Source organism: Mixophyes fleayi, chromosome 7 (genome assembly GCF_038048845.1).
Source record: "Mixophyes fleayi isolate aMixFle1 chromosome 7, aMixFle1.hap1, whole genome shotgun sequence".
NCBI lineage: Eukaryota > Metazoa > Chordata > Amphibia > Anura > Limnodynastidae > Mixophyes > Mixophyes fleayi.
In genome coordinates this window covers 30,330,720-30,348,812 of record NC_134408.1, presented here as the reverse complement: position 1 = coordinate 30,348,812, position 18,093 = coordinate 30,330,720, and the positions used below count along the sequence as shown (strand labels likewise).

Genomic DNA, 18,093 nt, shown 5'->3' with positions numbered 1-18,093 from the left:
CAACAAAAACAACTATGGTGAACTAAAAAGGGGAAAATTGCAGGTAATTTCCCTTGCTCATACAGCCCATACCGCAGCGATAAAGCCAGCAGCAATGTGGTTCCTATGTATATGAAGCTAAAGGTTATGAAGATAATGTAAAATGAGGCCTTAAGCTGAGTGCAGATAAACGCATCTGGTTGTCACAAATCAGACATTTACTTTACAGGGTTAAGTCAGGTGACCTGCTGCAGCCTATGGGTGCAGGGGGTAGGACTCAGCTGAGGTTACATATTCTTCCCTCACCGGGCGTGTTCTCTCCTGTGGTGACTGCTGTGCTGCTGTCAGGCTGAGTCTATATATAGTTTATTAACAGTTTTATTAATTATTATTCTGTCAATCTGCTTAGTCTTGTTGCCTTTTATTATAATCTTTACTTATCTCTCGGTTTTTCTTAATTTTTCCTCTCTTTTTTACCTCACACTATCTGTGCCTGTGTTTTCATCCCTCATTTCCCTCACAATTTTCCTCCTGCCGTCCATCATGTCCAGTCCTAGGAGTAGTCCCCCCTCCAGACAGAAATTAGGGTCCTGCACTCCCCTCCCCTCCCCCACCCCCAACCCCCCTCCCCTGTGGTAAGGAGCGCCACCTGGTGGTGGGCACTAGGCATTTTATCATACTTCAAGTACACCACCTCCCATTGATTCTCAGCAGCATAATGCCATGTATGATAACAGTGGATCCTATTTTCATATACCAGGCCCTTCAGGTCAGTATATCAGTGTCACCCCCACTATTCTGTTGGTCCCCGATATACCCTGTCAGTTTCTATCACACATTCTATGCTGCTCAGCTCTCGGGACTGGGGGGGCACCATAACCTCGTCCCTGCCCCCCATCCCTGTACAGGGATACCCAGTTATATAAAATAAAAATAGTTATTTATTTGTGTATATTGTATAGTTATGAATATATGTGTGTGTATGTGTGTGTATGTATATATGGCCATGGGTGTGTATGTGTAGATAAGAGTGTCTACGTATGTATATATGTATGTTTGTGTGTATATATATATATATATATATATATATATATATATATATATATATATTTATACATAAATGTTTATGTGTAGGTATTTGTGTATGTATGTGTACATGTGTGTATATATGGGTATATATATATATATGTGTATACATGTATAATGTGTATATGTATATAGGTATGTATATGTATTAAAAAATAAAAAATAAATAAAATAGAAATAATAAATGTATGTATAGATAATAACGATAACTGTACATAAAACTAAAATGGTGCACAGGCACTGATTTTGTCAAGGAGGTGCAGCTGCCCCACTCCTCCCAGCAACCACATTAGGGCCGCTGCACCTTTCAGGGTAACCTCCTGTGAGGACACCGGGGTTATTACCAAAGCTCTCTAGATACCCGGTCCTCTAGGTTCACAGGTCACACAGGTAAGGAGACAGGAAAGAAATAATAATCCCTTTTATTAAACAAAGTGCACACACTTAGTAAAATACAACAGTGCTCCCCAAGGAGAAACTTGTTCCCCCCGCCAAATATATCAAGTGTCAGAAAATCACCAGTGCAAGTAAAACTCCCCAACAAAATCCCCAGCAGGTTACCTCCAAGCACAGAGTCCTAGCAGGCCCAAACTCCTGGTAATAAAATCCACAGCTGACAATCCAAGTGGGCCAGGGTTTCTGATCCTTAAGGTGGGTCTGTGTATCTTGCTGATCCCAGCCGCTCGGCCAACTCTCCACCAGCTTGGTGGGACCCTGGGTATCAGTCTCCCTACGGATGTAGGCTCACCAATTCCCCAGAATCTGCGAGTGTCTCCCGATGGAGTGGTAACAGAATCAGTCCTAGAGGTACACTGTCCGATCTCTGTCAAGAAGCTCCTGCCTCAAGCATTCCTTTAAGGCCCTGCGAGAATACGGTTACTCTCTAACAGGTCCTTGCTGTCTCCAGATTCTCCAACAACAACCCCCATCCCCCAGACAGCTCCTTTTTGGTCCCTTCTCACCACCCCCCCCCACTCACTGTCCTCTTGTGATTGGTGGTGTGAAGAGTTTGGGTGGTAACCGGGGTGGAAATAATGCATGACATCAGTGGTCACCCCTTGCTGTGATGGTGCCATTCAGACTGTGTTGTAGACTTGCTAGAACAATAGTTAGCAAACAGGGAGAGACCCCCTACTGATTTTAGATAAGGTCCTGACCCTCCTTTTTTTAACCCGTTCCACTACTTTTTGATGTCACAGGGTCCACAGCTGATTCACACTTCCTGTGAGCTGCCTCTCCCCTCCCTCTCTGGACACCACAATAATAACAGATCTGGCCACCGGGCGGCATTTAATAACAGAGTGGGCCATGGTTGTTCAATTGGCCCACTGAGGACAGACCGGGTTGGCACGATATTCTCAATATAAGGCCCGGGTCTGTCACATACCTCCCCCTTATTAAATCAAGGGGACAGTTGGAGTCTGGTGGTCGGGCTCCAGATGTTCTCCTTGGCACGGTGGGTTCCTTAATGAAGGGTTCTCCTCCTCTCTTCTGGAGAGTCCGTCCGCATTTGAGTGGTCTTTTCCCTTTTTGTGCGAGATAGTAAAGTTATAACCTTGTAATGCTAAACTCCACCGTAATAACCTCCCATTTTCCCCAGCAGATCTTTGTAACCAGTAAAGGGGGTTGTGGTCTGTAATTACTGTGAACTCTTGCCCATAAATGTAGGGTTGTAATTTCTTTAGGGCCCACACTATGGCCAGGCATTCTTTTTCAATGGTGGCATAGGCTACCTCTCTATCCACCAGCTTTCGGGATAAATAAACTACTGGGTGCTCATGCCCATCCTCCCCCACTTGGCTGAGCACAGCACCGAGTCCACACCCTGAAGCATCTGTCTGTACCAGAAATCGTTTCTTGAAGTCTGGGGCTGCTAACACTGGGGACTGGGTCAATGCTGCCTTCAGAGCGTCAAAGGCTCCCTCGCACTCTGGGGTCCATTCTATACGTCTAGAGTATTTTTTCTTTGTCAAGTCAGTCAGGGGCCTGGCAACAGTGCTATACTGCGGCACAAATTTTCTGTAGTACCCTGCGATCCCGAGGAACGCTCGTACTTGCTTTTGGTTGGTGGGTCGGGGCCACTGAACAATGGCTTCTACTTTTGCCGGTTCAGGTCGTATGATTCCCCCACCAACACGGTGCCCCAAGTATTGCACTTCTGCCATGCCCATGAAGCATTTGTCTGGGCGAATGGTCAACCCTGCCTGCCTGATTCTCCTCAGGACCTCTGACACCTGCACTAAGTGATCCTCCCACGTCTGGCTGAAGATGGCAATGTCATCTAAGTAAGCCTGGGCAAATTCCTGACACCCCCCCAACAGGTCATCAACCATCCGTTGGAATGTGGCTGGAGCATTTTTCATCCCAAACGGCATTGTCGTACATTCAAACAATCCCAGTGGGGTTATAAAGGCTGACCGCTCCTGAGCCTCGGGGGTGAGGGGAATTTGCCAATAGCCCTTACTCAGATCCAAAGTTGACACAAACTTGGCTGCCCCTAGCCTGTCTAGTAGCTCATCTATTCGGGCCATGGGATAAGCATCAGTGGTGGTGACCTCATTTAGTTTACGGTAGTCCACGCAGAAGCGGGTGGTCCCATCCTTCTTCGGGACCAATACCACCCCTGCAGCCCATGGACTATTTGACTTCTTAATTACTCCTAAGGCCAGCATTTCCTCTATCTCCTTCCGTACTTGGGCCAGTACAGCGGGGGTCATGCGGTATGCTACCTGCCTTATGGGCTTCTCCTCCCCCGTGTCTACATGGTGGGTGGCTAGGTGGGTACGACCGGGCTTACAGGTAAATTGGGCCTGCTCCTTCTCCAGTACCTCCCTCATTTCCTGCCTCTGTCCCTCTCCTAGCTGCGTCCCCACTGTCACTGTCTCCACCCCCTTTTCCTCTCTCACCTCCCCTATCATCTCCAGTAGGGGGCCTACCTCTGTGGGACCCATGGGGGGACAACACACCACCATTGCTGCCACTTGCCGTTCCACATAACCTTTTAGTCGATTGATGTGGAAGGTTTTCAGCCAGGTTTCCTCATCATCCAGCGCTACTACATAGTTAACCGGCCCTACCTGCCTCACCACTTTGTATGGGCCATCCCAGGTGGCTTGAAGTTTATTCCGTCTCATTGGGATTAGCACCATCACCTTCTGTCCTGCGTTCAGCTTCCTATCCTGAGCGTGGGCATCGTACCACTCTTTTTGTCTTGCCTGGGCTCCTTTTAAATGGCCTTGCGCCAGCTGCGCTACTCTCTTCATCCTCTCCCTCATCTTCTCTACATATTTAAGGATAGGCTGCTCATTGGCCTGGAATGTTCCTTCCCAGCTCTCTCTAACCAGGTCTAGGGGGCCTCGTACCCTCCGGCCATACAGAAGTTCGAAAGGAGAGTATCCGGTGGACTCCTGGGGTACTTCCCTGTATGCAAACAGGAGCTGCTGCAGGGCCCTGTCCCAGTCTCTCCCTTCAGACTGTACATATGCCTTCAGGAGGTGTTTCAGCGTTCCATTGAAACGCTCACATAACCCATTGGTCTGGGGATGGTACGGGGTGGTTCGTAGGGGCTTAATGCCCCACTTTTCCCATAGGGTCTGGACTAGGTCCCCTTGGAATTGGGTCCCCTGGTCAGTAACCACTTCCCTGGGATATCCTACCCGGCTGAAAATGTCCACCAGAGCCTGGGCCACATGCTCTGCGTCTATGGACGACAGGGCTACTGCCTCTGGGTATCTGGTGGCAAAGTCCACCAGGGTGAGGATGAATCTTTTTCCGGTGTAACTGGGGATGGCTAATGGACCTACGATATCTATAGCCACCCGGGCAAAGGGCTCCTCAATTATAGGCAGGGATTGTAGTGGAACTTTCTTAGGGGCTCTCCCTATTCTCTGACAGGTGTCACAGGAGGCTTTGTAACGTTTCACATCCTGGGTGACTTGAGGCCAGAAAAAAGTCCGCAACAACCGGGCCAACGTTTTTCTGGTCCCAAAGTGCCCCGCTGCTGGAATGTCATGGGCCAGCGCTAATAAATGGGTCCGGTAAGCCCATGGTACTACCAACTGCTTCACTTCTGTCCCTGGGTCTTGATCTAGGGTGGGGGTGACTACCCTATATAACAGTCCTTTGTCCCACACTACTTTACTGCCTGCCACTTCCCCTCCCCCAGCGTCTGCTGCACTCCTCAGTTTGGCTAGGGATGGGTCAGTCTGTTGGGCCTTCCTAAATTCCCTTCTGTCCTCCTCCCCCAAATCAATTTCTGGTACAACATCAGATATTTCTGGGTTACTCACCAACGGTGCTGCCTCTGGCTCCTTGGTTCTGGTTGCCGGGGTTAATCTTGGTGGTCTCCTTGGCGTTGCGGCTTCTTGTGCTGCTGTGGCTTGTGCTCGGCTCTGGCTGCGGGTCACAGCTTGCACAAAGTGAGTGACCAATCCCTGGCCCAAATCATTCCCCAAAATCACTTTTGCTGGTAGTCCATCCAGAATGCCCACCTCCACCATTCCAAATCCCGCCCCCCAATCCAAATGTACCCGGGCCACCTGAATATCTGCAAGATGGCCCCCCACCGTGGAAATCCGGACCTGCTGTCCCTCCATAACTTGGGATCTTTTAATTATATCAGGCTCCACCAGGGTCAGGGATGCTCCTGAGTCTCTCAACCCCTGGACCTTGCAGTCCCCCACCCACACGTCCTGTAGATGACCCTGCATATTCCTAGGGCTCTGCCTCCCCTTCCCCAAAATCAGGTTCACCACATACACCCCGTCCCTTGCCTCTGGCACATCAGGACAGGGTGGCTCGGCCTCAATGCCGATTTCAAAATCTCCTGGGGCATACTGTACAGCGGCCACTGGTGCAGCTCTGGCTCCTGGGATCGGACTTCTGGTACGGGGGCAATCTCTCTGGAAGTGCCCCACCTGGTTGCACCGAAAGCACCTCTTTGGATTCAGGTCCCAGGGTCTGGATCGGGCTGGTTCATCTCTTGGATTCCGGGCAGAGTTCTCTCTAATAAAGGGGGCTCCCGGTGTCACTAGACCTGCTGGAATTGTTCGGCTCCCCCTCCCTGCAGCTGCTTGACTAGGCATACTAGGGGCTCTCCATCTTGGTCGACTCACCACATACTCATCAGCTAGCCCTGCTGCCTCCTCCAGGGTCTCAGGTTTTCTGTCCGCCAGCCATTCCCGGATCTCTGGGGCCATTTTTAGAGTCAGCTGCTCCAGCATAATGAGCTCTTTAATTTGCTTAGCGGAGCGGGCCCCTTTCCCTTCCATCCATTTCTCGCAGGCCCTCTGTAGCTGGCTGGCAAATTCCTGGTGCGACTGTGACCCTCCTTTATTCAAAGTCCTGAACTTGTATCTGTAGGTCTCTGCATTTAACTGGAATTTTACCATCAGTGCCTTTTTCACTGTACCATAATCCCCACATTCATGAGGGCTTAGAGCCTGGTAAGCTTCCAGCGCTCTCCCAGTCAGGCTGGGTCCCAGATATTTGGACCACTCTTCCTCCTCAATCCCATGGACTCCCATCAAGTTTTCAAAAACCTGGAGATGGGTATCAATGTCTGTGTCTGCCTCTTTAAAAATTGGGACTCCACTATATCCCAGCTGAGGTCTCAACCGGGCCTCTCCCCGACCTTCTACTCTCTGAATCTGGGGTACCTCATATGCTACCCCCAACATTGCTTGGAGTACGGCTGCCCTTTCATGCAGGGTTGCCCTTTCCCCCAGTGCTATCAGCCAATCTTGCAGCACTGCTGGAGTGCCGGACGGTGGTCTGGGTTGTGTCCCACTAGGGGGTCTCTGTGGCTGGTCTTTGGCCTCCTCCTCTTCCACCTCTGACTCTTCCATCTCCTCAGGGTGGGCCTTTTCCCATTCCATTAGTTTGGCCACCAGAACTTCACGCACGTCTGTGTCATCAAAGTCCACCCCTTTGGTTCTGCAGAACCCCTGCAAGTGTTGTTTCCTTGCTTTCATATAGAATCTCTCTGTGGCTTTTAAGCTGATCTGCTCTGCTTCTGTGGCCATTCCTGCTGACTTCCTAGCTAGGGTTTTTTTTTTTTTTTTTTTACTAACCCTGGTGCTGACAGACTGTTGCCTTGTGTCCTTACAGAGCCTGACCGTATCTGGATACGAGTCCCTGCGCTCTACCCAAACGTTGGGACTGTGTGACCCCACTGCTTGCCACCAAAATTGTGAGGACACCGGGGTTATTACCAAAGCTCTCTAGATACCCGGTCCTCTAGGTTCACAGGTCACACAGGTAAGGAGACAGGAAAGAAATAATAATCCCTTTTATTAAACAAAGTGCACACACTTAGTAAAATACAACAGTGCTCCCCAAGGAGAAACTTGTTCCCCCCGCCAAATATATCAAGTGTCAGAAAATCACCAGTGCAAGTAAAACTCCCCAACAAAATCCCCAGCAGGTTACCTCCAAGCACAGAGTCCTAGCAGGCCCAAACTCCTGGTAATAAAATCCACAGCTGACAATCCAAGTGGGCCAGGGTTTCTGATCCTTAAGGTGGGTCTGTGTATCTTGCTGATCCCAGCCGCTCGGCCAACTCTCCACCAGCTTGGTGGGACCCTGGGTATCAGTCTCCCTACGGATGTAGGCTCACCAATTCCCCAGAATCTGCGAGTGTCTCCCGATGGAGTGGTAACAGAATCAGTCCTAGAGGTACACTGTCCGATCTCTGTCAAGAAGCTCCTGCCTCAAGCATTCCTTTAAGGCCCTGCGAGAATACGGTTACTCTCTAACAGGTCCTTGCTGTCTCCAGATTCTCCAACAACAACCCCCATCCCCCAGACAGCTCCTTTTTGGTCCCTTCTCACCACCCCCCCCCACTCACTGTCCTCTTGTGATTGGTGGTGTGAAGAGTTTGGGTGGTAACCGGGGTGGAAATAGTGCATGACATCAGTGGTCACCCCTTGCTGTGATGGTGCCATTCAGACTGTGTTGCAGACTTGCTAGAACAATAGTTAGCAAACAGGGAGAGACCCCCTACTGATTTTAGATAAGGTCCTGACCCTCCTTTTTTTAACCCGTTCCACTACTTTTTGATGTCACAGGGTCCACAGCTGATTCACACTTCCTGTGAGCTGCCTCTCCCCTCCCTCTCTGGACACCACAGTAATAACAGATCTGGCCACCGGGCGGCATTTAATAACAGAGTGGGCCATGGTTGTTCAATTGGCCCACTGAGGACAGACCGGGTTGGCACGATATTCTCAATATAAGGCCCGGGTCTGTCACACCTCCCCTCCACCCCCTTGTGGCCAGTAGCACTTCCTCACTTTCCATTCCAAGATGCCCTGTCTGAAGGTGGGGTGGCAGCTCAGGGGCACCCCACCTCTGCAGCCCCCTGCTACACGGGCCCTGGTCCACAACCCCACCAAGCCCTGCCAGTCTCTGGGCCCATCCTACCTCAGTGTCACCCTTCCCCATCCCATCACTCGTTCTCACCATATCGCATCCCTCAAGCAAGGTGGACAGTGGACCCCTCCCTCTCCCCCGCCTTTTGCCGTTCAGCAGAGCTCTACGCTTATTAGCCATGGTACAGGCAACTTGTTTGCATCCCTGTGCCACACACGACATACCAGGTGATCAGCAGAACTACGTCCCCACTTTCTTACCCAGTCACCACAGCACGAGTTTAAGCACAATCACATTTAGCACAGGCAGAGATGTATTATAGGATTCATATATAAAATAAATTAATAAATAATTAAATAATTTGGCTAACTTAAATTCAGCTATATTAATGAAGTTAATGTATTAATTACACCCCCTGTTAACCTTTACCTGCCTGCGCATTTAATTCAAGCGGTGCCTTGTTCGCACAGGCCTGGGGTGCTGGTCCTTCCCCCTCATGGTACACCCACTTACTGGGTCATCAGTCAGCCCCCCCCTTTGAAGGTGGGAGCTTGTATGATGCGGCACTAACATGTTTTTGTTATTTTAGTATAGAGTATGTGGGTAGTATGGAGCAATAGTTACAGAACAGCACATTCCAGCACAATGTACAGGAGTGAGGAAAATCCCTGGAAACAGGGATCATGAGGTGCCTCTGATGAGTATAAAGCAAAAAAACAATACAACTTGCACAACATTTCCTATACACCAAACAAGAAGGGCATGTAGTACAACTATGTTCTATGGGCATCATACCTATCCGCTACTCGGCGAGGCTTCAGACTCTGCTAGGGTCAACAGAACACGTTCACCTCCCTTGTCTGGATAGCAGCAAATTCACAGTTTGGGGCACCAGGTGGTGACATGGATAGTAGGTGATTACAGCCCTGGGGATGATTTTTGGTTAGGTTTATATGTCCTGCCCCCATGACTGGTGGGCCTTTCTTTCTTTTATAATTTCCAGCAGCTTACATAGAGAACGGACACCTGCAGGCTAGTGTGGGCTTTGTTATCTCTATAGGAAGTGGCATTTATCTAGGAGGAATTAGTAGGATGTCCATATGACGATCTTTTTCTAGTTCAGTTTGGTTGCTAATCCTGCTTACAGCTAGATTTAAAGGTAGTAATCTGGTTGTTCTCAATGGGATAAACATGGGTTGATGTTTCCTACACCTAAAAAAAAAGTGTAGAAGTAATCCATTGCTAATGGTTACTTCTACACAGGGACTAACCACACCAGTCAGGATAGGTTTTTTTTTCACCCTTTTCACTCATTTTGGATATATAAATCTCGTGATCATTATTGATTTTGTAGTTCCCTTTCAGCAGTTCTGCTGATGGGTGCCTGAACAGCCCGAGTGTAGCCGGTGATACACCAAGTGAGGATGCCACTTTGGAATTAGAAGAGGATGAGGGGGAGATTTGTGTAGGCGACGAGGGCGCTAATGATGATGTTGATGATTATGATGCAGACAGATACCAAATTGCCTTTCTCAATTTCTATTTATATTCTAGATTATATAACGGCTGAATAGTTTTCTATTTTACTCCTAGTGGAGAGGGGATCTGATGCAGACAGATACCAAACTGCCTTTGTCCATTTCTTGTTATATTCTAATTCTGCAGTCTATGCAGGCTGCTTTTTTTCTATTCAACTACAAGTGGAGGGCTGGGGGGGGGGTCATAGACAGGCACCAAACTACCTTGGTCCATTTATTTTTTATATTGTTCAGTCTATGCAGGCTGCTTTTTTTCTATTCAACTACAAGTGGAGGGCTGGGGGGGGGGTCATAGACAGGCACCAAACTACCATGGTCCATTTATTTTTTTATATTGTTCAGTCTATGCAGGCTGCTTTTTTTCTATTTAACTACAAGTGGAGGTCGGGGGGGGGGGGGGGCATAGACAGCTACCAAACTACCTTGGTCCATTTATTTTTTATATTGTTCAGTCTATGCAGGCTGCTTTTTTTCTATTCAACTACAAGTGGAGGGGGGGCTATAGAAACAGAAACCAAACTGCCTCTGTTCATTTTTTTAGATATTTAACTATAAGTGTAGGGTGTAATAAACACCCAAAGATGATGGCTGCATTGCAATAGGCTAAGATGGAGAGGAAGACAATCAGGTTTGTGTGCAAAATTAAGGACGGCCTACCAGGGATTAAACTGTTTTCTTCCTAATTTATTAGCTTTAGAATTACCTTACTTATCCAAGAAACAGGTAGAGCACTAAATTTGGTTAGTTTATGCCTAAAAACATTGATTTTTCGACAAAATAGCAAAACAAAACCATACAAAACCAAAACACGCAATGGTGGTTTGCCAAAAGCAAAACACGACGGTAATCCAGATCCAAAACCAAAAACAAAATCAAAACACGGGGGTCAGTGAGCATCTCTAGTACATAGGCACATTTGTTGTGTTTAGCACAGGGCAATGAGCAAAATAAATGAAGGCTGATTTAGGGATTGTTCAGACAGAACCTTTTTCCAGGCTTATTGAAAGCTCAGCCTCAACTATGTTCTCTGCCTATGTATAGTAAAATGCAGGCCTGTCGCAAAAAGTGGACATAGTCTGAGCCTTGTCTTGCCACTGTGGGCGGAGTATGGAATGTTAGTTAATTTCCTTTTTTTGGACAAATCGCCGTATTCATCAGAAAATGCCCTCTTAATCCTCCTCCTTAAATCAAGAGCTGATGTTTTCTTTGAGATTGTATTTGACAATTTGATTGTGTTTGGATTTTGAGGCTGCTTTCGGCATCTTTCTTCCCGCATTACTGTATTTACTAGTAGAGGTCGTAACAGTGGTGTTACTGCCAGTACTGGTACTCGGCTGCTCCTGATCTGTCCAGTGATCCGTGGCTGAGAAGAGGAGTAATGTTACTTGAACAGATTGGAGCTACTTGTAGATGCTGCCACCACACCAGGGAAACGTCCAATGAGATAGAGGAAGGAAGGAATGTTATCTTACAATTCTTATGACACTGCTCCACAATATACTTCTAACAAACAAGTTGTATTTTTTATTGGCCGTTGAACTCAAAGTCAAGAACACCCTGTTTACTAATTTGGGGTGTGTAGCTGCTCCCGAAACAGAAGACATACTGGCAAGTGACATAGCAAGTAAACATACAAAATCTTTAATGCGTAAAATATTTATTTACATTTAGCTGACATTTAGTTCTTTATTATAACATACAATGCAAATGTGCATAAAAACTGTCCTCTTGACAGAACACAACAGCCTCACCATTAAAATATTCCAAATACTCCTCCCTGTTTAACTTTGTCATGTGGCTGGTATTCCTCATATGGGAAGTCTCCAGTGATGTCAACCCTACCACTTCCTCAACTTCTACAGTATTCTCCATAATACTAGTCGCACTGCGCACACTCTGGCTTTTCCGCCTTAGAAAGTTATGTAGGACATATCAAGCCATCACCACCTTGTCTAGTTTGTCTAGGTGCAGATTTATGACGGAATGGAAAACCCTAAATCTGTTACTGAATATACCAAAATAGTTTTCAACAGCTCGCCTTGTTCTTGATAATCAGTAGTTAAAGATCCTCCTTTTAGATGTGAGAATTTTTTAGGGATAAGCTTTAATTTTAAAATATGATTGTGCAGCGCAAAGGCTTCATCAGTTACATAAGCAAAATTGAGTTCCAAAATGTGTATAGGTGCATGGTTGCAAATTAAGCGCATTCTTTTTAAGTTTGTCATGGAAGGGAGTCTGCTCCAATGCCCCACCATCTGACACGTTTCCATTTTTACCAATGTCCACGAATTGAAATTAATATTTGGCATCCACTGTGGCCATCAGCATAATGCTGAAGAATCTATAATATAAATGTCTAGTGGCGTGTGTTAGTCTGTCTGTGTGTGTGTGTGGAAAAAATAAAACCAAGCTGCAGCGCCACCTGCTGGGTGGAGTTATACACTGACCTACTAAATTCTTAGTGTGTGTGGAAAAAAAATTCAGAAAGGGCTGAAATTTGGTATACGAAGATGTTTTTAATTTGTTAATTTAATTTGTTAATTGTTAAAAGTGTTTATAAAGATTTAAAAAAAATATATATATATTTCTTGAAGGAGAAGTGACAGTTGGGAGTGGTTGGTGGTTGCCGGGGGTGACAGTGGGGAGTGGTTGGTGGTTGAGGCCTGGGCTATGGCCCAAATGCATGACAAGAACCTTTTTAACACCTTAAGTAGCTTGATTTGACTAGAATGCATGAGTATCATGCACGGGTTAACTTGTCCCTTATATGTTTGCCATCTATGGCCCCTCCACAAATTGGGAAATTCCAATTTTTTTACAAATTCTTCGACAATAAGTTGCCATTCCTCAACCATTGCTGGGAACTGCAAGAGAAAGATTGTTTTAAAGTTAAATCAATACATGCATCTACAATCATACTATTTGAAATTCTGTTTTAATTACACAGCCAGCTAGCTGTCTTATCTGAAGCAGGATTATGTGATGTGACGCCAATGCTTGCGATGCAGCTGACACAATACAGCCAGCAAATTACAGACCTATCCCCACAGCAAACCACAGATCTACCCACACAGGACACCGTTCAAGCCGCCCAGCGACAGAGAGATCAAACTAGCAGAAGGGGAAAGAAAAGGGCACGTGACCAGGAACAATGCTGGCTCTAAAAACGACCGAATGTGCGACCCAGTTAAGGAGGAAGGATGAGATGACTGTGTTGGGAGCAACAGTCATGCAAAAAATGAAAAAGCTGCCAGTGGAAATGAGTCTGGAGGTAGGAAGTTTGGTCAATGATGTGCTATATAGGGAGACATGAGGGAACTCACATAAGACACTACATTGTCACAATCCCCCCAAACACAGGAGCAAGTTCATTTCTGGCCGGCCCAATCCCATACAGTTCATCCACTCCCACCCCACAGGCAATATCCCATAATGGGAAGCCAAGCAAGTACCCTTCCTGCCTACAGGACTTCAACACCAATGGGAAGAACAAGTATGCTTCAATGCACAGGAAGTCCTATCTCACATTGAACATTTTCATTACGAACAGCTTTTATGTTTATATATTTTTTTTTTACTAAAGTTTAATTTTTAAGCTTTTAATTTTATGTTTGCCCTAAATTCATTAGAATATTAATTTTGCTTTTCTCTCTTCAACCCCTCTCTGTGCAGAAATGGGTTCCATACCCCTCCTGACTTTAGGGCTGCCAGGTTAGGTATAGAGATGACATCACGGAGCAGTACAATGCATCTTAATAGCCACATGCAACAATGCAGCCCCCTGTATATAAAGGTCACCCTGCTGCTGGTTTAGATGATGAGGAAAAAGATGGCGAGTAAGCTAGAGAGCGATATAGAGATGCAAACTGAGGCAAAACCCAAAAGCAGGATTAGGAGGCTGTGGGAGATGATGAGAGGCAAGAGGACATCTGAGCCGGATCCCTGCAATGTGTGTGTTAATGGCACACACATATATACTGCGAGCCGTATACACCGCGGCCAAGCGAGAAGAAAGAGGTGGTGGGGAACATCTAGAAAAGTACCTCCGCAAAAACCAACTAGCGATGCCCTAAAAGAGTCACTACATCTGAACCACAAAAAGAGGCATAAAAAACGTAGCCCTCCAGAGCAGCCTTCACGTTATAAACATCATACGAAGAAGGAATTGAAAGTTCTGCTGTTACAGCGAAGCAGTGAAGTGGAAGAGAGGGAAAGCCGCATACAGGCGCTGGAGGGCCGCATACAAGACCTAGAGCAATACCTAAATCGGCTCCTGGTGCGGGTCATACACGAAGCCCTAGAATTGCTCCATAGTCACCCGACTAACCTGTGGACCACAAACCTGCTGTCTCACCTGCCTACAAGACCCGTCCAAACCAACAATGATCCTGATATCACCTGTGTACCAGACCCGGCTTCCCCGACGACGATCCTACTGTCTAACCCGTGTACCAGACCCGGCTTACCTGACCACGGTCCTGCTGTCTCATCCGTGTACCAGACCCGGCTTACCCAACGACGATCCTGCTGTCTCACCTGTGTACCAGACCCGGCTTACCTGACTACAATTCTGCTGTCTCATCCGTGTACCAGACCCGGCTTACCTGACCACGGTCCTGCTGTCTCATCCGTGTACCAGACCCGGCTTACCCAACGACGATCCTGCTGTCTCAGCCGTGTACCAGACCCGGCTTACCTGACTACAATTCTGCTGTCTCATCCGTTTACCAGACCCGGCTTACCAGACTACGATTCTGCTGTCTCACCCGTGTACCAGACCCGGCTTCATTTACCCTATTTGATATGAATTCTCTTATCTGAATCCCCTTAACAGAAGTTTATTAACTTTCCTTTCCTATTTGGGAAACATCCATTCATTTTATTGTAATATAAATACACGTTGATATATGTTTATACATATATCACAAGTATCTTTCTTTTAGACCCCCAATTCACCTGTCATTTTGTAATTTATTACAGCTTACATCCTTTATATTAGCATGATTGTTAATGTTTTTGACTGTTAGTGACTGTATATATTTTCTTGTAACTTGTACAGAAAAGTATGCGGAGAAACATGGGTCTTTCTTTGATCATTAAAAAAGTGCAATTTAAAAAATTAAATCTTAAGTGTCCCTCTATAGACTATTGAATTGTTGGGAGGTTTGGTTTATATGTCAAATAAAAAACCAAACAACCAAACATTAGAAACCATGGGCACTCACAAGAACACCTTGAACAACCACTATTAGAACTTTTTTTTTGCTGTATTATTTGATTTTAAACCAATAACATATAATGTACAAAACATTGAAAAATATAAATGTTGTTGGGGCCACTTTAATTAGCAAATAATGGCTGCATTATTATGATTTCATGCTGGAAAATATTACTTATTATTATTTTTTTTCTATTTTTAGGAGCTAGATGAGGACATTATTTGGTTCCATGCACCTCCTAGAGAGGATAATAGTAAGCAATGTAATTAAAGCTACTTATTAGTCCCTCCAGGCTGTTAGAGATCAGTACATCTCAAGCAAAATGGCCTTTGCGGCATATAAACAAATAGTAAGTAACACTAAGCAGAAATTACTAGCAGTGTGATTAATAATTATTAGAATAAATGTGTATCAACTGTATGTAGAGGCAACAAAGCAAATTTAAGGTTTGAAGAATGATTCTTATGTACAATTTTTTTCTATTTTTAGGACCTAGATGAGGAATATATCTGGTTTGACGCACCTCCAAGAGAGGATAGCGGTAAGCAATGGAATGAATGCTCTGAAATTATAATAGTCCCTACTTTAATGTCCTGGCCCTTCCTGAATATGTTTGCAAAGATTTAATTTTAAAAGCAAAAATAAGAGCGAGGGCAATGGACATTCTTGTATAATACCATTAGAGTGGAATTAGGTGAAGTGTTAGTGTATATAGCTCTAATTCCAAGCTTTTTGATTTTAAGGGATTGACCAATCTCATCCATCTAATTCTCAAGATGTTTCATATTAAAATTTGCAGGACGAAAAAGATGGAGGAATGTTTCTAAAAAAAAGGTACGTCAAAAGTCATCTGTACATTACATTTATACCTAGGGATATCCATCCACTACAAAACATAAAACGCTTATATTGTTGGTTAGATTGTTGTCTCCTATTAAAAAAAAGGTTTATTCTCTCCCCTGCACTATAGGAAACCTCCCATTATAAAATAATGGATGATGAGCCAGCCACCGAGTAAGTAACTTTCATAGCTCCAGAAAAACTGAAAAAGTGTTAACACTTCCAAACCCTTTCCCAGTGTCTTTCCCTCACATTGTATATATGGATGCCCTTCTAAAATGTTTGTAAGATAAGAGTGAGGGCAATGGACATTCTTGTATAATACCATTAGAGTGGAATTAGGTGAAGGGTTAGTGTATATACCTCTAATTCCAAGTTTTTTGATTTTTAAGGTATTGACCAATCTCATCTAATTCTCAAGATAATTTTTATTTAAATTTGTCAAATTGGATAAGTTGCAATCGGGAAATAATTGAACAAATCAAAGTGAGATGAGGCTTGGCATTAGTTGGCAAACTATTTAACTTTTGATAGAATTTCTTAAACTCGTTCATAACTTTAACAGGATCCCCCCTTTATTTGTAAGGACATTCCTCTGGGCCAATCTGAGCATAGGTACCAGGAGCCTTTCAGCCTTGTTTCCCATTTGAGGCCTTTCATTGTTTACATTGGTTCAGAGTGAGAGGTTATTGAATCAGATGGCCCCTAATAAGAGCTTTATGGGCATATCATAGGGACTTTTTATCAGTCTTCTCATGTGTATTTAGCATAAATTGTTCCTCCAGGGTTTGAGAGGACTTTAAAATTGGTCACCTGACCCCCCAAAATAACTCATCGATTCAAGTACATAGATCATGCTCTTAGGAATAAAATGGTGTAAGGTGCACATATTGGGGCCAGAACGGGAGATAGTTTGGCAAATTGCACTTGCAGGTGCTAGTCAAGATTATTGACTGTTACTTTGCATCTTATTTACAGGACCAAAAACCTGGTGGAAAAAAATATTTTAAAAAAAGGTACGTCAATAGTCATCTGTACATTACACTTACACCTAGGAATATCCACTACAACGAAACATAAAAGCTTATATTGTTGGTTAGATTGTTTTCTCCTATTAAAATGTTTTTTTTGTATTCTCTCCCCTGCACTATAGGAAACCTCCCATTATAAAAATCTTGAGGAGGAGCCAGCCAACGAGTAAGTGACTTTCATAGCTCCAGAAAACCTGAAACACTTCCAAACCCTTTCCCAGTGTCTTTCCCTCACAGTGTATATATGGATGCCCTTCTAAAATGTTTCTATTGTGCACATGGCTCCCTTGATCGTTGTCATTTACCAGGCTTCTCTTCATTTTACAGAAAGAAGCCAAACTGGTTTATATACGCTGGCTGACATGGATAGGGTGCATTACTATTATTGTCGTGTAGGCGGGAGGACAGATGCCATGGCCCATTGGTATTGGTTGGGCTTCCACCCTGGTGGAGTGTAATAGGTTGGTGACTGCTGTGGAGAGAGTACCTACCTTGTTCAGGTGTAAGCATCATGCTTACACCTAGCCCTACCAACACAGAGGGGCATCATTCTTGGAACATCAAATAAAAAGGCATATTTGAACGACAGGGAGTGGTTCTTTAAATTAATGAGCGTGGTAAGTTTCCTATTCTAACACATATTGTCCATGCTGATAGTGTGGACTTTCTCTGGGATACAGTGTTATGGTGCTGTGTGTGTCTTTATATGACTCAGGACTTACAAGTGATTGGGAACCAGGTGGGGATGATTGAATATGCAACAGCTGTGAGAGGGTTTGTGGATGTGGAGGGATAAGAATGTGTGAGAGGTAATATACTGAGGGAACTGTCTTTATAGTGTTTATGTGTGTGGAGTATTAATAATGAGGAGAAACACAGATAAAGGGGTGGCGCTAATGTGTCATTGAGAAACATTATTAGGGAAGTAACTGTAGTGTTTATATTTCTCAATGAGATGACCTGTAGGGATGGGCAGTATGGAAGGGCCTCTCAGTAGGGGAGGATGGTCTGACCTGTTGAAAGGGGAAG

General features: G+C 45.2%; 1 protein-coding gene across 2 annotated transcripts; it reads left to right on the top strand.

Moving 5' to 3' along the window:
* Nucleotides 1–248: 248 nt before the first annotated feature.
* LOC142097589 (uncharacterized) lies at nt 249–15,098 on the top strand. Of its 2 annotated transcripts, XM_075179560.1 has the most exons (3): nt 249–322; nt 12,922–13,245; nt 13,647–15,098. In XM_075179560.1, exon 3 carries the CDS (start codon nt 13,789–13,791, stop codon nt 14,779–14,781), a length of 993 nt encoding a protein of 330 aa, XP_075035661.1. In that variant the 5' UTR covers nt 249–322; nt 12,922–13,245; nt 13,647–13,788; the 3' UTR covers nt 14,782–15,098. The 2 variants fall into 2 exon arrangements, with proteins under 2 accessions (XP_075035661.1, XP_075035662.1); XM_075179561.1 differs by lacking the exon at nt 249–322 and having other exon boundaries at nt 12,619–13,245.
* The last annotated feature ends 2,995 nt before the right edge of the window (nt 15,099–18,093 follow it).

What these genes read in the sequence shown, in the direction of transcription:
- LOC142097589 (XM_075179560.1), top strand. Translation starts at nt 13,789, where the DNA reads ATGATGAGGAAAAAGATGGCGAGTAAGCTAGAGAGCGATATAGAGATG.